We start from the raw sequence: 25997 nt of genomic DNA, 5'->3' as shown, positions 1-25997 counted from the left end.
GTTTATATACAATTAATAATCATGCAGATACAAAAGTCCAAAAAATAACAACACTGTGAGTTCCCTTTTATTCTTAAAATTTTATGTACAGGTGCGTTTGATTTATTTTTTTAATGTACATTCATATAGAAAGTATATATACGCAATATTACATTGAACACAAATTGCACTAGTCTTTCACATGGATTCATAATCAGAGTCAACATCATTTGTCTTGTATCAGCAGAAGCATTTCTGTTGATAAAATGTTATTATTAATCACTTAAATATTCTAGTGCTTTTTGCATTATTGGGAGAGGAAAGTCATTTTAAAAGTGAGGCAGGAAGATAGCCTTCAAAGAGAGCAGAGAATGATTTAATTTAAAAAGCTAAACATTTGGTGGACTGACCAAGACATGAGCCACACAACCAAGGGTTCAAGGTCCTTAGAGGAACAGGGCACATTTCCTTCTTCAACTTCCACTCAATTTTCTAGACTATTTATACTGTTAGCAGATATGTCCGATGCACAGATGTGAGGCGAAGTCCATACAGTTAGGAGAAAGATTTGCTAATTGATCATTCTTCTCCTCCCAAAAAATGTTTTTTAATGGAAAAAGAATCTAGAGTAAAAAATATATTGATACAAAAAAGTAAACTCTTCTGTGTGTCAAACAAGAAAATAAAATTAAAGAAAGACAACTGGTCATCAGTTAAAAGAATTTGTTTTGAAGACTTGAGTGCCATTTGGAAAGGCAGAGAGGAGCGGGACAACAGAGGAGGTTGTCACAGTAATCCAAGTCCTGCTCTCCTCTGGTTCTGTCCCCACCTCCTCATGGTGGAGTCCTCAGTCCCTGGGGCTTTGGCGGGGAGGCAGTCTGGTGCCTGAGCAAGTTCCACTGGGACGTGTCCATCAGCCTTGGTCTGCGATGTCGTTGTCCACAGGGGGAGGGACGCTGGACATTACTGTGGAGCCAGTGCCAGCTGTGAGATAGCCTGCTACACCAGGACCTAAGTGAGGACATAAAGTAGACATGTAAGAGGCTTCACAGACGTTGCAATGAGAGCCATATGGACATAGAAATACATGATGGGATGATGTAGAAACAGTCTATATAATGTCTAAATTAGTCTGTTATTTGTGGACAAACTCTTATAGTTGAATAGGGAGACATTATACTATACTAGATGACATTTAGTATAATTTTGTGATAAAATTAGAAGATTTCTTTATAAGTTAAATGTTAGTGTTATTCATTCCAAGTATATTTATTTATTTTTTAACAATGTAAAAGGCTGAAAATATGAAATGATGATTACACTGGCAGATGAGAAGCTCATGGAATATGGAAATGAATGGCAGTTAGATTGTCATTGATGTCTACCTGCATCAAAGCAAGACAGAGGTGGGCTATGAGCCCAGCAGAGGAGTCTAGAGCCCACCTCGCAGTGGGCTGCTGGCAGCCAGGAGAGAAGGAGTGGACACCCCTGAGGAGGAGGAGAGGTGGAGGACATAGAGGAGGAGACAGCAGAGCCAGGAGGTTACAGAACAAGCTGAGAACTTGGACTAAGCACAAGTGAGGTGTGAGCCACAAAGGTGATTTAGGAAAAGGCAAAGGTAAGGCTTTAGTAAAGGCTTACACAGGAAAACTTCGGACTTACCTTTACATTTGTATTTAATATGTTACAGTAATGTAAATAAGTATCACACAATGACAGAAAAAAACATTATAATACCTGTGAGGTATCCAGCAGTTTGAGAATCTGAGATAAAGAGATCATGTTTCTGGTCTTTGAAGGCACTCCAAACAGAGGATTTTGCAAGAATCTCATTGACCTGAAAAAGTCCATATGGATTATTTGTCACAACAGAAATCCTAAGCTTACTCATGTTGGAGATAGTTTTTTTTTTAACCTGTTCTCCATACTGCAGACTACGGGTCATGGACTTGAGTGCCTTTACAATCTGGGCTTTTGTCGCTGAGGGGTTATCTAATGTCTCCAAACCAATTCCTTCCAACAACTTCAGAAGGTACGGCACCAAGTCCACTCGTAGAGCCTGTTTAAGACACAATGCAGTTCAATAGCCCAAAAAGGCTTTGAAAAAAAACTAATTTAAACAGTCAAATCTTTTTTTTTTTGTTTTACCTGAGCCACAAGTTCAGTCTGTTCTTTTTGAAACATGCGGTTTAGAGCTTCACATGCCAATCCAGCCATATCTGCCCTGGACTTCATACCAGCCATTAATGGTCCAATAGTCTCCAGGGCCGACATAGAGCGTACACAGAGCTGTGAAAAAATTAATTAAAGTTAAATCAAGTTGTCAAGTGTGCTACTCCAAGAACTATTTACAGACTCAAGACAGCTCTTTCGTTTTCACCTCATTGTCTGATAGCACGTGAATGAGGCGGATGGAGCTCTTGGGCACTGCGTTGTTCTTGTGTTTAAGTGCTGCCAGAATGCGAGGGAGGTGGCCCAGAGGAGGCACCTGATCAGCCAGCTGGGTCTGTGTGCTAAAAAGGCAAACAGCTGCTGTGGTGATGGTCTCCAATGCTTCACCCTGAGAAATGAGATGGGATGAAATTGGAAGTTAAATACATAAATGTCAATTATAATAAATGTGGATTTTATGAGAAGCTTACATTAGGGTTATTTTTCTCCAGCAGCTCTGTTAGAGTCTCCAGGAGGGACACAAGGAACTCGCGAGGCTTACGTAAGACCCAGCCCGGCTGAGCTATGAAGATACGCAGGAACACACCACCGACCTCAAGTTCTCCTTGTCCTGCCCCGTATGGCACAGTGAAATCCTCTGGTAACTAAAAGAAATTGAAAGAAAAAAAGACATTAGGATTAAAGTTGCTAAAACACCTTATTTTGTGTAGTATAAGTATAATAATGGTATTCACTTACTCTCCAGTTCACATCAGGGTTATCCTTTTGCTGTTTGAAATGTCTATAAAAAAAAAGAGCAAAAAATGCTTGTTTATCTCTTGTTTCTAAAGAACTCATGTCAGATTCACACTTAAGATGGGTGAGGTGCAGCTGAGCACCCATAAACTATTTAAATGTTGGTGCTGATAATAAGTAGAAAATGAATGCTGTCTTACTCAAGCATCATTTCTCTGACAGTGGTAGACACAGTCTCCCTGGAGCTGTCATTCCAGATGAGCTCAGGGTTCTCATGTGTACCCTCAAATATGTGCACCGCAGCCTCGGCATTGTCCCGCATAGCGTCCATGAAGACGCCGGGAAGAAAGCGCATGAGGGTTAGACGAACCTGCATGTAAAGATGACAATATTTAGAGAAGATGAAATTTGGTAGAATAAATTCACACATTTCTAGAATTTTTCAAACACACTTTAGGTCCAACAAGCTTGTCAGAGGTCATCTTGGAGAATAATTCTGCAGTCTGTGTGCGGACCTGGGGGTGAGTGCAGTTACAGAAGAGATCTAACAGGTAGATCAAAGCACCTGGAATATAAACAAACATAATAAGCACAATAGCCATATAATACAGGAGCATCATTGTTAAAAAGGAGATTAAACTAGATTAACCTTTGGCCATAGCCTCTTTGACAATCTTTGTGTTTGAAGTAAGTGCATAAAGAGTTTCCAGCACCATTTGCCTACCTAGAAGTTAGAGAGAAATGGACATTATATGCTGTACTATTTAATTAAGTGTAATTCTATCGAGAAGCTTGAGTTTGAAATCTCACTGGAAGGTAATGAGTGTAGCAGCAATAGAAGGTTGGACAACACAAGAGACTCGGCAATGTTGGTCACACATTCTTGATTTGAAGTTACTGTATTTACAACCTAGACAAGAAAGAACCAGTTCTATTAACCAACTTTTATAAATTAAATAATGACATTAAGAATAAAGCAGACATACCTCCAAAACAAGCTGCTGGACCCTGCCAGCTCCATGAACTCGCAGGAGAGAGAAGAGCAGCTTGAAATGCCCAATGCACTCAGTTTCTGATCCTGTTAATGGCAGAATAAGTGAGATTGATAAATAACACATCAGCCAACAAATCTCTGCACTCTTTTCCTGTCTCACCTGGGTTGTTCTTGATGACGTTGCGGAGCGCCTCTAAGGCCATTTCAGCAAAGCGCAGCCTCTCGGCATGCTGCTGGGATTCCACTTTGTTGCTCTGGCTCATTGCCAATAGAGTGTGCAGATACTGGGCTTGAGAGCCCACATAGTCCAGGAGGCTGGCTGCAAATGCTTTAGGGTACTAGAAGACCAGGTTTGAAAAGTTTAAAAATAAACAATGATCATTACTAGGTTTCTTTTGCATTTTGGTTTCTTCTACTCACTTCAAGGGGGAATGTTGGTTGTTCATTATAAACCCGCACAAAAATCTCCCCCACAATCAACTCTTTACTGTGGTCACCAAACACAAAGTCTGCCCCAAAGTGTTTATCATTTTCTCCCTTTAAAACATCAAAGAGAATGTTCTCAATACAACAATATGGATTAGCTTTAATATTAAAAAAGGTGTCTGAACCAAGTGCATTATTACCCTCTTGATGTTCCCCTCCTGCTGAGACTCCAGGAACTCCAGTAGTTCAGCTCGGGTGCAATTGTTCCAAATCAGGTAGGGGTTTTCTGAGTTACTGTTGAGAAGCTTCAAGACCTAAAACAATCAGCATAATACAAGATATTTCATTCATACATTGTAAATTGCTTAATTGTACAAACGCTGCTTCATTCTTCCCACCACCAACCTCAGCGGGAGTGCCTGTCCCCAACTTCCTGGAGATATACGGTGTGAGCATAGCAGCTAAACTCTTGCGTATGGTTGGGTTTTCTGGAGGTGTGCCCTCAATGCCGTTGGTCTCTGGGACAGGATTATTGCCGTCTGGGCTGTGGGCTATGGGGTTGTAGCCCCCCAGACGGCTCAGTGCGATCAGACTGAGCTTGGCGAGGCTGTTGGCTACTTCCTGTTGGTTAGTGTCCTGACTGGCCTGTACGCCACTCTCCTCCAGAGTGTAGTCATAGTTGAAGAGATTGACCAACAGATGCCATAGTACACCTGCATGGTACAGATGGGTCTGTAGGAAGAAGTCCACTGCAAAAGAGCTGACACACTGAACTGCCAAGTTGGCCGTTTTAGGAAGACCCTAACAAGAGAGAATAAAAAAAGTTATAAACTTTTTATATCATAAAAGTTAAACATAATTCAAAATGGACGACATACCTTCCCATGGTAGAGAATGTGGCAGATGTCCCTGATGATGTTGGGTTGTTCAATGATCTTCTCCCTGCACTCCTCAAACTGAGCTGCTACACTGTAGCACTTACAGATGTGCCCGCACACCTGAGCAACAGCATTACGTTTAATACTGTGCATGTGCACTGACTAAAAGCAATAAAATCTAAGTACCTGTACTGCCATGTCATCGGGCTTGCTGGATGCGGTCAGAACAGCAACACAACGGGACAAAGCTTCTAATAAAATCTGTTCCATGGAAATAAAAACGTAGGTAAAATAATTTTGCACCAAATGACAGTTTGACAGACAAAACAATGTTTTAATATACAGTTGTCTCTCAATATAATGCGGCTCACCTTATGCGGCCTTGCTGTTTCGCTTTTTTTCGTGTGCAATTTTGCATGCTTTTTAACAGCGTATGAACGCGCATTGTGTTCTGTGTCCTGATTGGCTAAGGGACTTAGACAATTGTCAATCAATCTCCTCCATGTTGTGTCTCTTGTACTGTAAAGAAGGCGTTCAGCTTGCCATATTTACATAAATGTTCAATCGCTAACAGTGTTACTCTGAAGTGATGTATGAAATGTCAATGAGATTTTCTGCACCGACAAAGCACCTACAAAGGTTTGAACTTTTAGAGTGTTTAAACAAGAGAGAAATGTGAGAAAATGTTAATGCCTGTCTGAGAAAAGTGTACCAAGTGTGTGGAGAGGGGTTTTACGGCTTTAAAATATATATAATAATTGTTTTTAGAATGTAATCCCCGAGGGACCACTGTACCTCAATGCCATTCTCCCGCCTAAGCTCCTCTGCGTTCAGTGCTGAGCAGTTGACTGTGTGGAAGGCCAGTTCAGCTGCAGCCGGGAGCAGAGGGGAGGTCTTAGAGAAGAGCTGCTCATCGTCAGTCTCCATTTTGATGGTTTTGATAAGCATGGGGTAACCCGCATATTTATATGGCTCCAGTTCTGTTGGCATAAAATATGGTCAATTATCTACATCTTAGTAATTTCAAAAAGAAACACAGAAAACAGTAAGAAACTGACCTTGTTTGTGGTGATTGAAAAGGATGCTCTGTGTTTTAAGAATGAGAATGATGTTTTCTGGGTCTGGTCCATCGATCACTCGTGCAGATTTTGTACAAAGGAACTCATAGGCTTTGTTAACCTTCTCAAACATGTCCTGCAATAACAACATCACAGAGATCACATAACCTTGTTCTTTGTTTACCAGAAGACTCAACCAAATCTTAACATACCCTTCCCTCTGGATTCTTGTCTGGATGGTATTTCTGTGCCAGTCTGAAGTAGGCTTTCCTGATTTTACTCTCTTCATGCCTGCACATGGAAAATGGCATCATTTAAATGTAATGAAACCATCAAGGTGTATTCTGCAGAAGCACTAGAGACAGAATGGCACTCACTGTCCCTGTCCTTTGGGGAGATTGAGGACCTCATAGGCATCATCTACAGACATGGAGGGAGGTTTTTTCTCCACTTCTTTCTTCCAGGCTTCAAGCGTATCTTTAAGCAGTTTCACCTGGACGTATAGGACAACAACTCTTGTTTATGAGCGGGTTCAAGTACATCCTGATTGTTTTATGAAACTAAACGTACAGCATTGCGAATCGGCCAGTTGGGGAAGCGGGTTGTGTCACACAGATGTCTGAGGTAGTAGATGTTACAGAACAGCTCATTGTCCAGCTGAGGGAAGCTGATGACTGGAATAGGACAATACTGGTATAGGGCTCGAGTGTTGCTCTGCAGTCTGGGACTGAAGTCAGCCACATGAGCAGCAATCTTCTCTATCATCATACGCCTGAAAAAAAAAATAGTAATAATAATATGTACATTGTAAATCTGTACATTTCTGCAGCAGCATTCAAACACAATAGCGTTAGAATTCTGGAATCTGTTTTACCGTACCTCATCTCACTGCTCCAAATGGCCTCAGGCGTATCAAACTCTCCAAGAAAGATCTCAGAGAAGCGCTCAGCCTCATAGTTTTCCAGGTAGCAAACCATGGCTTCAGGAAGGATGGACCCCAGCACACTGCGCTGAACTATATCCTGACCTTTGGCCTAAGAAGACATTTCAAGGAGTTATTTTATGCAAATAAGCATATGCAATGCACTGGTCAAATCAGTCTCTACCTCTTCTGATCTGAAAGCTTGCTTCAGGTGAGTGTATTTCAGGAATCTATAAAAGTAAGAAAACATCATCTAATATTCCAATTATGTTCACAGCTGTTCGATGTTTTTTTGCAGATGTTGAAACTTTAAACTTATTTTTTATAACATTATCAATATGGTAGTACCTTGCAACTGGTAGAACATTTGAGCCTGTGTACATCATAATAAAGAAGAAAATTCCAGTCAAATACAGACGCTGCAGATTGGGATTGTCCTGCATCACCAGATACAAGACATTGGCAACTTTCTCCACCAAAATCGGGTCAAAGGTCAACAAAAGCTAGAGAGAATCAAGGGCGATGAGAAAAAGGTCAGGGTAAGAGTGTAAATGTTGGTGAGGGTTATTTGTATTAAATTAATGTAACAAAAGAAAATACCTGAACAATATGGGGCAGACAAGCATTGTCACTAATCAACCTCTTAATTTTTGGTAAAGGGCGGATAATTGCATTATCTTGGTCTCTGTGGAGCCAATACACAGTAAGAAACAGAAACAAAACAATCTTTTTATAGGCAGACTTCTCTATCCATACGTTTCTGAGTCATGAAAATCTAGCATCATAAAAAGAAACTATTCATTCAATGGGCAAAAGTCCTCACAATATTACCTATAAAACAGGAAAGTGAAACCCATGAATATAGATTTCTCCATAGTACTGATTAAGTCTAACCTGCTGGGGTAGTAGGAGCACATAGTTATGAGCATGTTCAGGATGAGTGTGGCTAGATCAGACTCATTCATCACAGCCTGTCCAGAGGCCAGCAGACACCACTTCAGCTGAGGAATGGCCTGCAGGGGGCGCCACCCGTCCATCCCCTGGGCCCAGCAGCGTGTTTTTGCAGTGAGAACACCTGTGTTCCAAAACTCCTGCATCTGAACAGTGAAGAATGAAATGGCATTTAGTTTATGAGTTTATGTTTAAATAGTAAACAAGAATAATCAGGTAAAAGTTTTTTTTTCAAATGGTTTACTTCTTCAAAACCAAAAGGTCCTCTTCGTTCTTTGTCAGCATTACCAAAGTACCACTCTTTTTCACTGTCCCTTCTCATGTCAGGGGAAGCTTCCAAAACGTTACTCTGCAATTATTTTCACCAATCAGCTCATCAATATCAACAATAATTTTAGAAAGAGTTTAGTTTGTATGTCACACCTGCAGGGGGACGGTTGCTCGACTCGTGTGAAGATGAGCCAGAGTCAGCAGATCCACCAAAATGCGCACTCCATTTGAGTCCATCACCTCTTTCACATTTTTCTAAACAATATATGATTTATATTTCTACACCAAACAACAATTTCATCCAATGTTAACTGATGTTTGATAGACCTACCTTGTTCAGAATTAGCTTGTTGAGAAAGAGGATGAGTCTGTCTCTTTCCAGTTTGTCAGTACACTGTATTAACACAAGTGAATGAATATAGATGTTCAGAACTGCACTTAAATTTAGTTGTAATACTCACTCGATCCAGCATCCCCACAATATATTTAGTGTCAGTGAATGGACCAATCTCTTCATAGCATTTTCCATAAACTATTGCAAGAGCCTGCAGGCAAAGGCACTTCATTGTGACTTTGGGCGTGAGTAGAAAGCGATGGTAGAGTTCATTGAAAAACTCATATCTAGAACAGAGGAAGAATCTTTTAGAATAAAAAGGATACACTGAAACAAGATTGATGATTTTAGCTACACTCACGATCTCTTGATGGCACTTGTTTCTTCATTTTCATCTTCCTCCAAAAGCAGTCGCAGATAATAGTCTCCAATCTTGATCTCATCCGAAAGGCAGTCATATTTTACCTGGCAAATAATACAAGAAATTGGTTTAATACTGTTGTGTCTGCTTACTTCCACATCCTAATTTTACTCATAATAGCAGTACCTCAAACTCCTGGTGGTTCCAGGAAATGACAGTGGCACTGCCGAGCTCCCGGTCCACCCCAAAAGCTCGCATCTCTCCCTCCAGAGCCTCCCGCAGCTCCTCTCGGGTCTTAAGGTTCCAGATGAGGTTGGAGCGCGCATGGTCAAGTTGAAATCTAAGCAGACATTAGAAATAATTGATAAACAAATTCCAGGAATACTACTTTCTAAAATTACATTACATGAAGTGTAACAAAAAGCAGTACCTGTAGTAAAACAACTCCCAGTTTGATTCTATTTTTATTCGCTGTCTTCTCTTTCTTAGGATCACTGGTTTCTGGTTGGGGTTCTATAATAAAAACATAGAAAATACTACATTTTAACTGTACAGAAAAATACTGTTCATATGCAGTTGCTATGTAATTAAATGGCATGAGGTTGAAATGGTAAGAACATAAAAAGCTTATGCACATCAGAAGTGAAACATGTGAAAATGCCTTTTGAAAGGTTAAAAGTGAAGAAAAAACAAACAAACATTTAAATAATGTCATCTTTGAACCAAAAAGAAAACAGAATGGGATCCCAAAAATGGGTGCATTCTGTTTTTGTTGTTATGGAAACGTAATCCTTCTGCATCTGAAAAATAGCCTTTTTTTACTGCACAATTGATTTTTCCAAAAGGTTGAGGCACTGTGTGAAAATAATTAGTATTTGTCATGGTCAGTTTTGATATTTTCTGGAAAGGTTATAACTATTCACTACCATTTTCTTGACTCACATCAGTAAATAAAAACAACACATGTGTAACTTGGCTAACAATACATTTGAAAGTGGAAAAACATTGTCTGACAGAGTTACTGTCAGGATTTAGAACCCAAACACTTTAAAGGTCAGACAGATTTAAGCTGTGGTTTCCATAATGCAAACTCAAAACACACCCACTTTAGCACACATAGATGGAGAATGCCTGATGGACAGAAGAATGCTTTAAATACTAGATCCCATTGGCCGCTCGAACTTACCAGGTTATTTCTGTCCTGCTGCATAGTTTGACAAAAGAAAAACACAATGAGGGGATGAGGCAGAGACAACACAGAGAGATTATTGTTTTTTGATAAAACAGATGAATTGCAACAAAACACAGCTGGTACAAAGGTGGGTGTACATTATTGATTGCTTTTACATTTGTATAGCTTGTTAAAATACAGCGGCAAAACAGCAATGAGCATGAAGGCAACAGGCACAATCAGACGGGCTTTGTTGCAAATGATCTAAAACATTAGTTATGCCAAGTATAGCCTAGGACTGAAAGAACTAATGATGTCTAGTAACTCTAATAACTGCTTTAGTAATGTAGGAATTGTAGAAAGAACAGAAACAGCTTCCAATATTGAGTTAAGAGAACATTAAAAAAAAAAAAAAAAAACAGCCATAAAATACCTAAACAAAAAAGCTCCTTTCTTGTGCATGCAACATTTCAATAATGGTGTGTTGAGCAGTTCAGCAGCACCTGATGCAGAAGCAGTAGTGCAATAATACATATGCCTCACCTCCTTCTGAGCGATGCCCATCTTATCTCTCCAGTGCATCAGCACAATATCTGCCTTCTCCTTGGCAAACTTTTCTACCTCTTTGGCTGCTTTTCCTGCTATCCGCTGCCACTCGGGCACCTTGTTACGATTTAGCTGATCCTATGATAAAACAAAATATTTTTTTCTGTAAAGTAATAACACTAGTTAACCACTGAATAACTTGTAGTAGAATACCGTGGCAAGTTTCAAGTTGTCTCGAATGTGCATTCTATCAACATCTTTTTCTGGGACAGTATCAGCACTGTCTAGGTAAGCCAGTAACCCCGTTGGCTGGAAGAAAGAAAGCAGAAGATAAGTTCAAATAAAAATAAGAACTAGCTGATATCCAGTAGTGTGCCAACCATTATATCAAAATGTTTTGGAGCAGGATCAAACATTATTGAAATTATTGAGGCACAATCTTTTCCATGACATAAAGGCACTGGATTTAATACTGATAAGACTTACAAGTATTCTTTTCAACAGGTTCATTGCAACAGGGTTTTCCGCTGTCCATAAACCAACTAAGTGCCGACTCAGCTGCCTGAAGGGAAAAAGACAGTCATTTGTTGGACAGAAGGAAAAAGGAAACAAACAAGCCATAGCGACATCCACTTGGCAGTTTTCGCAAAACTATACTATAAAAACAATATTTTCTTATAGTTAATCTACTTCTCAAGACCTAATACAATACAATACAATAACAAGATTTGACAATTGACCTGTTTGTAAGCATTCTCTGGTCCGCGCTGACAGTAAACAGTGATGTGTGCAAATGCCTGGGCAGAGCTCCTTCACTCAGAGCCAGCTCTTGCATCTTGGTGGCGATTTCTTTGTCCCCTTCCTGTATCAAAAATAAAGACATGAGTGTACCTTGCATGTACAAGTATGTGTATCTGAGAATCTATTGGCAGACCTACTTCAATAATGGCCTTCATTACCAGGCCTGCTCCTTTCACTATTGCCATAGAGGGATGCTGAAAATGAAGTACACATCAGTATACACAAGAAGAAATACTAAATGTAACATACGAACAGCAAACTTTGCACTATCAAACTTTGCACCTGAAAAAGTTTAAATAAGGTGCGTCCATTGGAGGCGACCATCTCAAGCAGCATGTCAAACTGCTGTCCTTCAGTGGTTTCACTGTAAGGTGCGCAGAGGGCAAAGGTCAGGAAGTCAAGCAAAGAACTGATGACCAAAGCTCCTGTTCCATGGTCCTGGAAAGCAAAGCACATCATGTCTTGTAATAACTGCATAAAGTGTATTTTACAAGATCAGCGACTGAAACTAAAAAGCTTTACTAGATCATTTATAGTGGACTAAATGTTTCAAATGTACCACATTGGTGATGAATTTTTCCAGAAGATTTTCCAGGAACTTCTTTGAAGACAGGAGGGAAGCTTTGTTTAGCTGTTCTTGCCTCAGGTCATAGTCATCATGCATTGGCTGAAGTGATAAGTGACAAGAGTCATTTTACCATGTAGTGTTAATCAGCTGTATGCACCACATGTGCACTCATAAGATCGTACTTACACACATAAGTGCACAGAGCATGTCAATAGCAGCATGGGTCACACCATTGTTGTTCCTTTTTAAAGCTTTTACTGTCTTTACTCCGAGTTTTTCCCTAAATCTGCAAAACACGCACACATTAAAAAGGCTGCTATGCATATAATAATAGAATACATCCAATATCACTTCAACAACACATAACTGGGAAGTTGTCTGCAGAGGTCTGGGAATGAATATGCAGAGACTTTATTGCTCCTGAAGGGACTTTTGTTTCTTTTGCTCACCAACAATAACAACATTAAAACTACAGAAAACTACAGGATTAAAGTGCTTTTCTGATCTAATGATCTAAAATATCTTAAGCTGTAGGCATCTTGTGGTAATAAGAGAAACAGCCAAGTGCCCAGCAATAAATCTTACAGGAATCCTAATTAGGGTACAGGAGCAAAGAATCAACAGTAAATACAGTTCCTCTCATACATCTCAGTGACCCAATGAAGGACAATGTTTGTTTGTTTACTAAATAACACAAATAGAAACTAATGTAATATGTCTATTTTTTTAGAAAGTAAAAAACTCAAGCATGAGATGGTGGATCAAGGCCATAAAGATAACATGCCTTTCAGAAAACAAGGGTGAAAGAAAAACACAGCAGAAGGTAATAGTCCTTTTCACAACAGCCAGGCTGCTAGTGGTGGGGGATTCAGTTATATTTTGCATAAAAATGTCCTTGTAATAAACGGAGAAGGACATTCTACTCAACTATATTCAGCATAAAAAATGATGACCAACACATAATTAAATAATAACAATTGTTTAGTTATAATAAAATGGCTTAGCATGTTCATATAGTTATATTTCATGGCTATAGTTTCTTCATCTGCTCTTGATTCCATTCGATTTCTTAAGGTTTACCCCGTTAAATGACCAAGAACAGCCATGGATAATAAATGAATCTTTTAAACCTAACTATTTTCTGTGACAATCCTTACTGACTTCTAGTTGAATCTGAAGAGCCTGGTTGATGCAAAAGGAATAGAACAATCCAAATAAGCAAACAGAGGGTGCACTGAGTTGCATGGATTCATATTTACGTTCCATCTGAGAGTCCAGACCCTTGACCAGACCTTGGAATGACAGAGCATGCCGGTTAACAGCAGCTCACATTCATTTGCATTCAAAGTATAAGCTATGAGAGGTGGTGGTGAATAAGCTGCATTCATACTTCGGGAGCTGAGTGAATGCCTGGAACCCGGCTTTAGAGGCCACCAGGCGTCGGATGGCCTGGAAGTGGCTCTCCAGCTCACTGTTGATAGCAGGTAACTCTGCCTCTTGAGACAGAAGGGCCAGGATGGCATTGTTTATGAGCTTCTCTTTGTTCTCAGAGAACAGGCCCTGAGGGAGAACATAGACAGACAACATTAGAACATATTTGGGGAAAGGAATAAATCAAACCAAATGCTTACATCTTGTGTCACAGCATGTAAAACTCCACTGTATGATATATTCGCATTGAAACGAAACACAGCATCAGCAAAGTTGCCATCTGAAAAGCAAAGAAAGGTTTTTCTTGGGTGCAGACAACACACTCCACATAATAATGGAGACCACGGGCCTTGACTCACTGGGTGGTGCTGCCAGGAACCTAAGATGTAAGCTCTCCACCTCCTCGTCCACAGGCATGCTCAGGAGCCCCCATCTCTGCCCTCGTTGGGTTGGGGCCATCTTGACACAGACATCCCTGTTGCCTGAGGCACGTACTCCATCAAGCAAGCTGGCTAATAAGGAGTCCCTGAAAAACAACCAGCATTTTCATTTGACACCAGATACATTTGTATTGGATGTGATTCCTGATGCATACCTTTCTGTGGAGGAGAACCTCCTAATCTGTCCTCTAATAAATTCAACTGTAAAAACCTGAGGGTTGTCAACATCGCAAATAAGTGCAAATACCTGAGGGGAGAAGAAACAAAAAAAGTCATACATACACAGTGGAGTGCAGTATTAAGGGTGATTTTCTATAGAGTGTATACTCAGCATAACACAGTTTGCGTTCAAATCTAAAACATCTAACAAAAACAAGTCTTCAGATCATAATCAGCAGAAACAATAGCAGATTTCTATGAATTCAATAATCAACTCTCTATGAGGCCTGTAAACTTAAACACAACAGCAAAAATCCATCTGAATACCTTAATTAAACAAAGAGCATAGTGTGAATAAGTGAGTGTACACAAATGTGCAGTGAATACCTCTCCAAAGGGTTTAACTGTAACTATGTTATAAGATGCAGGGTCTCGCTCCACTAAACATGTTTCTGTTAGAGCCAGGATACGTTTCACAGGCTCCTGAGGAAACAGAACATTTCAAAATCGTTAATCTGACTTTTCTGTACTCAAAGTTGAAGTAGATATGTTACTGACTGGATGGCGTGGAGTGATCTTCTGAACTACAAACTCTGCCAAAGATGTGATGCTTTCGTCTGAGCTGTACTTCCCCAGTCTGTCAGTCAGAAAGTCTTCAAAGGTCAGGGACTCCTTCCTCAGACGGAGCGTGATGCCGATAAAATTCCCTGCATGTTCTATGGCGCTGCGGATGATGTCATCTCTATGCTCCGAGGCAAACAGATGCTACCAGAGCGGACAACCAATATATAACCAAGGTTAACAACACTTTTCAACCAACAAGTGATTACATATTACTTACCAGCCTGCTGAAGCCTCCATGAAGGATGCAGAACCCTCCTTGGTAATCTGACACCTCCACAAAACCCTCGATATTGCGGTAATCATAGGAGCAGACCACCCTGTTGGTCTGAGGGTCGATCTGGTCAATGCCTCCTGGTGTTACTTCTAAATTCACAGACTTTCGTGTGTCGCTCCAGTGATGTTTGTAGCAGTTGTATCGCTGTTGGGATTCAAGGCAAAGAACATTATACAAGTTACAAGATACAATATTAGAATATATACAATATAGAATATTAATTAAAATGTATAAAGCCCTTACCCTGCCTGTTATTTTTCCTTCTGAAAATTCTGTTCTGAATCGCTGTAAAAGACAAGTTATTCATATGTCATCAAAAGTTGAAACATTCTGAGCAGCTCTTAGAGTCATCTAATTAAAGCACTTTTATTGTCTGCGAACCCAGAAGTAATGCTGTGCTGCAAGCATCTTAGTTGTTATTAGCATTAATGTGCCTCCACAAACTCCACATCTGAAAGTTGTGAAAACTCCTCATGGCGGATAACTGGACCACTGCAAACCATTTCTGCTAGAACTAGTTGTTCAGGATGTTTTGCACTTTTAATAACTCAATTGAAAGTGACTTAGCCAGTAATTCACTAGCCATTATATAAAATAGATTCATATTTAGTGTTTTGGAGCATGATATACAAACTTCCCCTTCACAATATTAGGTATGTGTGCTGTTAGCCCCTTGTAGTCCGGCTCACCAGTGCTTCTGTGAGCAGCTCTGTCCGGTGCTCTGTGGAGAACTTAAGCGTCTCGGACTTCTTGCTTGTGCCTTTTCGGAATGTGAGGTTGAACTCTGTCCCTTGTCCCTTCCCCACAGGACAGATGCCACAGATGTCCCCATAAGGCCACTGAAAAGACATCAAACATGCAGAGGTAAGTGGAAAACTACATTACACAATTACATTATACATCACAACTCGCTAACCTGATTCGTTACTTCTAATGTTGTAGGATTGTAAGTTGTAATGCCATGGGTGCCCACGGAGAATACTCTCTTGTACCTACAATACAAAGGCAGGATTAGTCATAATACCACAAGCAAATAACAATGAGTGTGGGAGAAAATGGTGAGTAGTGTCATCAATTGAAAGTACAATTCAAACATTTAAACAAAACAATGCGATTATTTCAATTCCAAAACAAGTCCACGCATGACAGCATTTTACAGCCAGTAGCTTGATGATGTCACCTCATATCCAGCTTTATTGTGTCTGAGTCAGCACACATATTTTATTCTGTTTTATTGTTGTAACATTTCAAGGTACAGGAATGGTCACATGTTGAAGGGGATGGTCTTTCTCTCAGCTTTCTGCTTATAGGCAACATTTTGTTTTTTGACCATTCAAAAGAAGAAATATTTGATTTGGAACTGTAATTGCTATGGCAACAGTGCTAATTTTTCATCACTCTGAAATCTATGGATAATAAGCAGCTCCTAATCGAGTTACTGCCAAATGTCTGGAGATATGAATAATGCTACTCAGCAACTACCAGCTGCATTTTGATTAGATTTACTGTTTACTACTGTATAATGCAGATAAATCTATTATAAATACTGTGATAAAATAATTGAATCCACATTGCAATGTTCTTATCTTAGCTTAGAAGTACAAAAACTGAAAAAAATGATAATCTCCAAAAATCATTTGTTCCTCCCGATCCAATTAAGGGTGCATTGCGTAACTTCTTGGGTGGAAGATGAAATGTTGCACAGTATGGCATTAAACCTACCTATCATATTCAGTTACAGGTGTTAACCATACTGTAAAAAAAAAAAAAAAAAAAAACCTTGAAAAACATGAATTCTTACTGTGAGCAAACTCGTCTCTCCAGATCTGATCTGTTACTTGGCCTGATAGAGTCACCTGCTTGTTTCCATGAATATAGATTAGTTTAATGCCATTCTGGGGAACATTCCAGGCAAAGCAATAATATTTCTATGGACACAAGCAGGTGACAGACTCTCCACCAGAAAAGTTACATAGGGCAGTTCTTGAGTTATAAAAAAAACTCTTTATTTAGACAATAGAATGTGATTTTAAAGATTAAATCATAGTACTTTCTTTTATATTACCATGTGGTCTTATATCTATGTAGACCTTCAGTCGTCCAGGTAGGTTCCACAGTGACCCATGAGTTTATATTAGTCTATGTAGTTTTATACTTACTCTGATGCAGCTCAAGATAATTCTTAAGCTATTAAGGAAAGATTCATTTCTGTCCTGTTAATGTGATTTTTTTAGTAAGTAATTTGCTCAAATGAATATCTAGTTTCGATGATAGTTTTAGTATTGATTAGTATCTGATTTTCGATACATTTGACAACCAAAACCAATACACTATACCAGAGAATGCACAAGCTCATAAAGTACATATAAAAATGATGTTATCAAAATTCCTGGTTTACACACGTCATCTTGTGTCATGTCTAGTTTATAAATGGCCTTATTCTCCATGTCTCAACCTTGGTGCTCAGAGCAGAAGGCATTACAGAGAGTCAGCACAAGCCTTGTTAATTATTCATTGTCCGTGGGCTGCCTTTTTCCTCTCCATTCTATATTAGTACACTGCCCAGTACCCACCCCACCTGCAGCTACTGGAACATATTTTTATACAATCAAACTTATGGCCACTTATTAGCCATTATCATTCTCAATTAGCTTGTGTTTGTGGATTGCATAAACAGAAATGTAAAGTAAATCCATTTTCATGTTTACAATAGTTAACTTGGAATGAAAATTAAAGGGCCGGTATTATGCAGTTTTCTGATCTGTTATAATGTTGCTTCCTCATTAAAAACATACCCGGAGTTGTGTTTTGTTTAATACTTCAGACATGTTTAACACAGAAATCCTGCTTTCTTCTCTAAAACAGAAAACACTCTGTTCCAAGTTGTGATGTCATGTAGAAGTATTTACAGGAAGTACTCCATTGTGTTCCATATACTATCACTACAATCATTTGGTATTGCCAATCTCTACTGAACTAAAAGGTAAAAGTTAGCTGTTAACTTGAAAACTACCACTTCATGAGATCACATAGTGGAACGGATCATTTTCAGCTTTGAAGATGTAGACAGACTAATAATAAAGGGTTACTCAAAAATGTGTGAATGAAACAGAACACAGCTCCAGGTGTGTTTTTGATGAGGTAACAACATTAAAACATGTCTTAAAGCTCACAAGAGTCAATTTTGTGCAATATAGGACCTTTAAATATATTTTATATGTGAAATGAAATAGGTTAGATGTGAAAGACTGAGGTACAGGGGTAAATATAACTCTGGTTATTTCTTTCAAACAGTAAATCTCCCAAATGTATAATCCATAAATATTGAACCTTATCTGTCAAGGACTGACTTCACAAATGTATATTAATCAGATGGCTTTAGCTTCGTTCAAGTGACATTTATCACGTCTTTGTGGTTGAATAATGACACCACTTCCTGACAAAATAATTTCATTTTTGTTTTCTTTAGACTGGTTAGTGCGGACAGGCCCAGTAATGACACAGATATTAACTATAAAACAAGTCAACAAACCTGCAAACTGGCAGTTCAAACAGCACATTCTACCACAGAATTCTGACGTGTCCTCCAGCTTAATTTTAAAACTAGGAATTCTTGAACGTTTTGATGTCACATGAATGCAGCCTATTAGCTTGTGTCTATATGCATAACAGTAAAAATTTTTGTGTGAAATTAAAGCATATGCATGTGAAAAGAAACTGTAACAGATGTAGGTTGCAATTTGTGGATTTATGCTGATAGGAGGCATTGGACTTTGTGTCAATTTGTTTCACATGGATATGCCCAGTAATTACATAAAGAATTAACCATAAAATAGGCCTGTCACAATAATTTTGAAGTGCGATATATTGCTGGAGTAAATATATAAACGGTAATATTGAAAGTAATTTATGCCACTGACGGGATAACCTTAAATCTTATTGTACAGCCAAAAAGATCACCAAACATTTGTCATACTGCAAAGAAAAGGCACACACAATAAATACTAACAACAAAAAATATTGTTTGAGCTTTCATATAAGGAACGGTAAGTGTATATAGTAATTATTGTGGCAGTCCCAACATAAACCAGGTCAAAACACCTGCAATGTCAAAGCAAATTTGATTGTAGTATTTTGACCTGCCTTACAGCTTGTACAACACCCTGTTCTACAGAACATTTCATAATGCGTGTAATTTGGCAACTTCCTGGATCTGACTAAATCTCTTGACCAGTACATCTCCTACTTCCATCTCTTAGAGTGGCAGAGTGTTAGCCATCACGTACACTGTTGCCTTGGAGAGAGAAAAATATTATTGTATGCAAAGGAGATTCAAAGGAGTCATGCATTTGCATCTGTGAAAGTGGAGGAGCTATTGCACTAAACTATCAATTATATAGATAACCTAGTGCCCTTCATTATAAAGACAACCTGGTGCCCCTAGAAGACACACACAGACTAATCTAATACTCTGCACTAGTCACAAGGTTGTAATTAAACAGGAGTGAAATGAGAGCAGGATGGTAAAAGGATGGCTCTTTGACTACAAAATATTGCAGTTAAACCCTCTCATCTGTGCACCAGTATTACATAGTATGTCCAAGTATTGTGGAGCCTAGAACATGCATTATCCAAACGACGCTCTGTCGATGCTGGCAGCCCTGCTTGAGTTACATGGGTTCAGGCCTGTGCTAATGGGAAGGTACATTTAGAAAGCAGGTATTGGTAATATGATCTCCCGGTCTCACTTGGACTAGTTCATTCTTCTCAGCAGAGCATCATGTCACAGCTAATTTGAGGTCAAATGCAACAATTAAAACGACATGATAATATTCACTCTATAAAATTTAAATTTTTGAAACATTAGATAATAATGTAGTTTCATGACAATGAAAATGTCATAAATTATTTTAAGCAAATCACTTAAAATTGAAGGTAATCTATTTAAAATATTAGGTTAGGTTTATTGTGCAATTGAGCTAAGCAACTTATCTCGTGGATCAATACATTTTAATGATCTAATGGTGAAATCACCCCTTTTTGCACTAATCCAAATACGTCAGAAAGGAGTTCCATCTGTGCCCGTAACAGTTGACTTTAATGGGAATTCTGTGGTTCAGAGGAATCCCACACACAAACCACTTGAGTGACAACTTGTGTGACTTTTACACTACAAACTGTTTTCATACTTTCTATAGCGGCTGTTATCTATTCACAATACTTATCCTCTTTCCATATTATGTTAAAAATAACACTCCGCTCTCACTGCTGCCACTGTCTGACAAATATTCACTGCACATCTTGCACAGATAAGTAAGTGGAATCCCCTCCTCTACGGTTAAGCAAAGAATACCCAATATTGTTGAGAAAGCTGACACACAGATGATTTGCAATAGGCAGTAAGACCAGACCTGATATCATATCTGAATTATTATTATGAGATACTAGAGTGTCTCTTACTTTCCTCTCCAGGAGTGTTTGGTGGTGTAGAAACAGGCCAGATCTTTGTTGTCCTTGACGACATTCATCTTTTCACAGGACCTAGAAGACAAAACAATTGATGGTAGTCAGTATAGAAATAAATAGCAACAAAATAAAACAATGTTTGATGCAGAATCCCAGTTGTTGTTGTGTCCTCGAGCAAGACACCTCTTCTAGTTGTATAGGTATGAGTCAGGTATGAGAGTGATTAGTGATGGTCAGAAGGGCTGACACAGTCACTCTAGGCAGCTGTGACTATGGACAGTGAATAATACATGAAATTGTAATACAACTTTGAGCATATAATTATTAATACAGGTCAGTATTCACTTAATAGTAAATAGGATTGGTCAGTGGTCACATATAGTATTTTCCTGCATCCACTGGGAACTCAAAGCATTACGTAAAGGCTCCATAAACAAAATGCTCTGCCAACAGAGCCATATGGATGTTTGTGGTCAAACCTCCTGTTAAAGCCTTATCTCATCAGATCTCAAGCTAAGGAGGGCTGGGCATGGTTAGTACTTGAATGGGAGACTGCTAGGAATGCCAGATCTGTGCCATAGTGGAGTGCTAGTGTCATTGTGTCCTTAGGCAACACACTTCACATTACCATTCCCTCATATGAATGTGGTGTGTGAGTGTTGGTGGTGGTCAGAGTGGCTGATGGCACAGATTGGCAGCCTCACTTCCATCAGTCTACCCCAGGGCAGCTCTGGATACCTTACCACCAAGTGAGGAGTGAATTAATAGCAAAAGACAAAATTTTAATCTGTCAACTGGACAAAATATTGTCCAGTTTGTCCAGTTCACAGATTAAAATTTCGTTTTCTGCTATGGATCAGACCTGGGCGACTGAGGGATTACACAGACAAGTGAATTAATTATGCACGAAATTATCTGGAAAAGCACTATAAGAAAAATTTATTATTATAACTTTTGTGGGGGCAGCTAATTATTTATTGAATATTTCCATAATACAAAAAATTTGGTTAATTAAAAAGCACTAAAAGTATCTTCTCTGCCCCCTGTCCCTTTCACGTGTCATCAGGCTCAGGTTTATGTAATGCACCTTTTAATGTACAGCCACACACTTCACATACACACTCTACATACTGCGTCTCAAAGGTAAAGTCTCACAGGCTCCCAACAACCCGTGACGGAGCAATTCTACAGCATGTCTTTATTATAACCATAGAAGATTCTGACAGACTAAATAACATATGATCCATCCTCCTCACATGTACCATATCTATATTAAACAGACATGCCTGTTGGGAGAGGAAAAACAACCTACTGTTTAGAGCCTGAGGGAAGGACCATCAAACAGCTGATGACTGATCGATATACTGCTGCAGAGCCTGTGTGTGTGTGCGTGGGCGTGTGTATGTGTGGCCTTGATCACTTTGATAAACCACATGAGAAAACATAGTGCGAGTCAGAAAAAAAAGACGATTTTTATTTAGTTTTATCTTGTCAAATTTTTAAAGAGTAATTAAGCTTTTTCAAATCACTCTTTTGTCTAGACTCTCAGATTAGAACTTTATTCTACTGACAATCAAAATAACAATAGTTGCCTACATTCTGACAGCTCCATATCAGGGCTGCCAGATACACTACTATTGGCACAAACTGCTGTGACAACAAATTTGTCAGTGGCACATAAATCTCTCTACCACTATATATCTATATATCTATATCTATATATATCTATATATCTATATCTATATATATCTATATCTATATATCTATATCTATATCTATATATCTATATATATATATATATATATATATATATATATATATATATATTTATAAACTATTTTGTAATAGGTCTTTATAAAGTGTATTTTTCAATTTAAATACCCTGATTGAGTCTATGGCAGGAAATCAATCCAATTTAAGGGCACTGTGGTACTTGACTTGAATATTATTGTTACCGACCCACACTTTTCAACATAGTGGCTAGTGAATGAACACAACACCACACTTAAAAGATATGTAGGCTGTAAGCATGAACAAAAACTAGGCTACTTCTGCTGTGAAGGGAAGAAGATCTGTTTCTATACAAGCAACTTAACATCGTAACTACATAAAAAGCAACAATGACAAGCTAATAAAGTAATGTGTGAATAAGCGCTCAGGTTTAATCCTCAGTGCAGTTATTGCTAACAGCTGCACTGATGAGGACCTGTGTCAGCATTCTGTCAGGATCTGGGAAAACTCACACCACTTTTCCTTCCTCTCCATCGTTGAGCACAAATAAGCAAGATACAGAGGACACAAATCCAACCATAATAAGCTCTGCACTGTGGACACAACATGAACATATGGCTCTGCTTATGTCTCGACAGTTTGACAGTAATCCTTTACAGTTGCACACAATGACTGTTTTGTTGGTAGAATAAGGAGGTGGAATTGTAAAGTGAAGGAAACATGGTTGACACAGTGTACAAAAGGAGATGTTAACAACAAGCAGTGCACAGCTAGCCCCATGCTGCTGCTGGAGGCCACTTTGATTATATTACTGTGTGGGGAGTGCAAAAAGAACTGAGGCAGACTTCTGTGGAGTCATGTGACCAGCCCTCCTTGTACTTCCTTCCTGCGTGCAGATCAATAGCAAGTTACTCAGAGACTCTGAAGCAAATATAAGGGAATCATTTCTGTACTTAAATAATTTGGCAGGCCTATTCTTAAACCAAACCAATTTATTTGTTTTAGTAAGACGAAATACAAGTGATATCTCTAAAATACTTATGCAGCCCTTGTGTTTTTACATCAGCTGTTTTGTTTTGATATCACCTCTTTTGTTGGACTGTACTGATTAATCTGAATATTCATGGTTGAAAATTCCCCAAAATATTAAACAATTTGTGAAAAATGCATGAAGACAAAATAAAAAATATAAAATGCTAACTAGCTGACTACTAAAATAATTGTTAAGATGCTGCTCTAGTGTTTTCAATAGCCTAATTCATCCCCACTCAACACCAACAACATCCTATCTAGAAACAGTTATCAGTGCGTCATAACAATAATCCATATTTATTGTAAAATAGAAAATAGTTAAAGGATCTCCAGGTTCAAAGGTCGAACTGTCATGTGCTGTGACATCACTTGGCAGCAGTAATAATACGTTTTAATTTGCACTAGTTAACCAATATCGGAAATAAACTACATTGCATGAGTGAGGGGAAGATAAGGCTCCCACAAGTAGACCCTAATACTAGTAATACATTTTCATTGCAATACACTGAACTGAAACGAATGCATTTCCTTCTTTAAACTGCAAGTAAACGTGCAGGAAGTTACTGTACGTGAGTTAATTTAGGAAGTAGACCAATAGACCCTCACTTAACCGTTTTATAATAATGCACTGCTCTGATTTCTGTATTGAAAACTCATGGATGGCTTTAAAATGATTTGCCAGTGGCCGAGTCCTCCCTGGCTCGTCTTGTTCTTCTGTCAAGTAAATCCATGATCAAGATGAGCATTAACGCTACCTGCCTCCTAAACTCTCCTTCATTGCAACAGGCCTGCGCGGTCCAATTGTAATCAAAATACACGGCGACATTCCTGTTTTTACGCAATGGGGCCATCGCTGCAGTTTACTCCAGTGCAGGACTTATTGGACAACTGTTTACGACCGTTTGTTTGTTAAATGCAGATAAGGGGTTGTGGCAGAGACAGGCGGTTGCTACTTACTTATGCTAGGCTAACCAAAGCTAGCTCCCATATTCAGGTTTCCAGGCAGAAGAGCTAGTTAGCATTAGCAGAAGCAGCGTTCAGTCAGTCAAACAAACATTGAGAAGATAGCTAAAGGCGCAAGTGGCAAGTAACGGAGGATGTGTTTACCTGCAAAATAGCTAAGGGGTGTTCAGCGTAGCGGTCCCTCAGCCCCCCACCCTCCTCTCTGGGTGTAGCTGGTGCTTTTCAGTTTTCCCAGTCTGATGCTTGCTGTCTGAAGGTGCTCAATTACGCCGTATTCCCCCCGACAACGCTCAGGACGCTGCCATGTTCCTGATAGCGCAGGAACACGGAGTGCGCATGCGCCTGGGCTGGCTGTCATGCGGCGGTCAGCTGATTGGTTTGTCTCCGCACTGACTGGCTGAACAGGCCATGGATCATCCATGGAGGAATCTATTGATGGGTTTTCCTGCTGTTTATGTATGGCGCTTTTAATGCAATCACTTTACCAGACGCAAAAGAAGAGTTTTCTAAACTAATGCTACTTCTTTCTGAATTAAAATGCATGCTCACATTGCGTTGCAGTCAAAGAGGTAAAAAGTAAGCTGATTGTGCCCTCTAGGGGTATTACTATGCACTGACAAGCCTAGACCAGCAAGCTTACTATGGGCTACGGTAGGCCATTGATTGGGTTACTTTAAGGCACCTGTAGTGTAGCACTTAAATTCGCGCTTGTGAAAAGTAAATTATTACTCTCAAGTAGCCCATACAGCAACATCGGCATCCACTGAAACTAAATTACTGAACATTATACCCACTATGCAACACAATAAAATACCATCATAAAATCTGGATATAGATGATAAGTTTATTTTTTCTTAAAGTCAAAGATTGATGGCAAATAACAATTAAAGCAAATTTCTAATAAAAAGATAAGCCTTTCAGATATGTGACAGTTAGGAGGTCACTATCTACCAACATCAATACAAAAGCAGCTAATAAAAAAAATCCCCCGGGCGTAGCTATAAATCACATGACGTTAGAGTAAAATACTCTTTAGAGTACTCACCGGGATTGAAGGTAAAGGGGAAACATTTTGTCTGTTGTCACGTCCGGCACTTGTACAGTGAATTGGAGCAAGACTGCACAGAGTGGTCACGTTATAAGGCATCTGATTAGGGGACTAACCATGCGCTGCCCGTTAGTCTAATTCAATTAGAGCTTGAGAGACATAAGAAAAATGTCTCTCTTTTTAAGTTGGCATTCATAAGAATGTTGGCTTACAATATGACATTATGACATAAGTATGCAAAGGAATGTTTTGTCATGCTTACTTAAATAGCTTTCTTATAAACCATAGCATGAAAATCAGACTAAATTCACAGTTTGAATTCTGTGAATAACACAAAAGTTCAAAGAGGTCAATTAATGTCAGATGCAGGACCCAATCCCAAGAATGAATCGTTGCCTCACTATGGGCCTTCTCAGAGAGAAGTCAGGATAGATTTGAATCAACGTCGTTACAGAAAAACAAAAAAATGCATATTGGCATTCTTGAGGTGAGGCATATTTTTCATCAAAAAAGTTTTGTGTCCATTATCAACATAATAACTGAGATCCCCCACTGACATCTTCTACAGGCATTATCTTTGTAGTAAACAGACTTAATGGTAGTTGGCCTGTTAACAGGCAGGTTTTGTGCATGGAACTGTACAGTAGCCAATCACCACAAGGT

At 39.1% G+C, this 25997-nt stretch overlaps 1 protein-coding gene across 5 annotated transcripts; it reads right to left on the bottom strand.

The window, feature by feature from the left end:
• Nucleotides 1-51: 51 nt before the first annotated feature.
• LOC117388536 (dnaJ homolog subfamily C member 13) lies at nt 52-24621 on the bottom strand. Of its 5 annotated transcripts, none has more exons than XM_033986095.2 (57): nt 24431-24621; nt 20555-20635; nt 16011-16086; nt 15784-15933; nt 15338-15379; nt 15038-15238; nt 14755-14961; nt 14584-14679; nt 14193-14284; nt 13957-14123; nt 13798-13877; nt 13557-13726; nt 13426-13458; nt 12353-12452; nt 12158-12265; nt 11881-12036; nt 11736-11792; nt 11538-11659; nt 11284-11359; nt 11011-11106; nt 10795-10935; nt 10267-10284; nt 9511-9593; nt 9267-9420; nt 9081-9184; nt 8847-9006; nt 8717-8779; nt 8539-8640; nt 8360-8464; nt 8059-8261; nt 7765-7849; nt 7513-7667; nt 7349-7394; nt 7122-7276; nt 6813-7014; nt 6620-6735; nt 6455-6533; nt 6243-6378; nt 5980-6164; nt 5371-5445; nt 5185-5304; nt 4712-5107; nt 4507-4620; nt 4301-4417; nt 4041-4218; nt 3873-3964; nt 3697-3796; nt 3536-3610; nt 3339-3451; nt 3087-3256; nt 2890-2932; nt 2622-2795; nt 2360-2539; nt 2128-2268; nt 1895-2038; nt 1717-1816; nt 52-990 (listed from the first exon to the last, which is right to left on the bottom strand). In XM_033986095.2, exons 2-57 carry the CDS (start codon nt 20620-20622, stop codon nt 893-895), a joined length of 6819 nt encoding a protein of 2272 aa, XP_033841986.1. In that variant the 5' UTR covers nt 20623-20635; nt 24431-24621; the 3' UTR covers nt 52-892. The 5 variants fall into 5 exon arrangements, with proteins under 5 accessions (XP_033841986.1, XP_033841988.1, XP_033841989.1 ...); XM_055229898.1 differs by lacking the exon at nt 52-990 and adding an exon at nt 1352-1467; XM_033986097.2 differs by lacking the exon at nt 10267-10284.
• Nucleotides 24622-25997: the final 1376 nt, after the last annotated feature.

The sequence above is a fragment of the Periophthalmus magnuspinnatus genome, chromosome 20 (assembly GCF_009829125.3).
Source record: "Periophthalmus magnuspinnatus isolate fPerMag1 chromosome 20, fPerMag1.2.pri, whole genome shotgun sequence".
NCBI lineage: Eukaryota > Metazoa > Chordata > Actinopteri > Gobiiformes > Gobiidae > Periophthalmus > Periophthalmus magnuspinnatus.
This window is presented reverse-complemented; position numbering and strand designations above follow the sequence as displayed.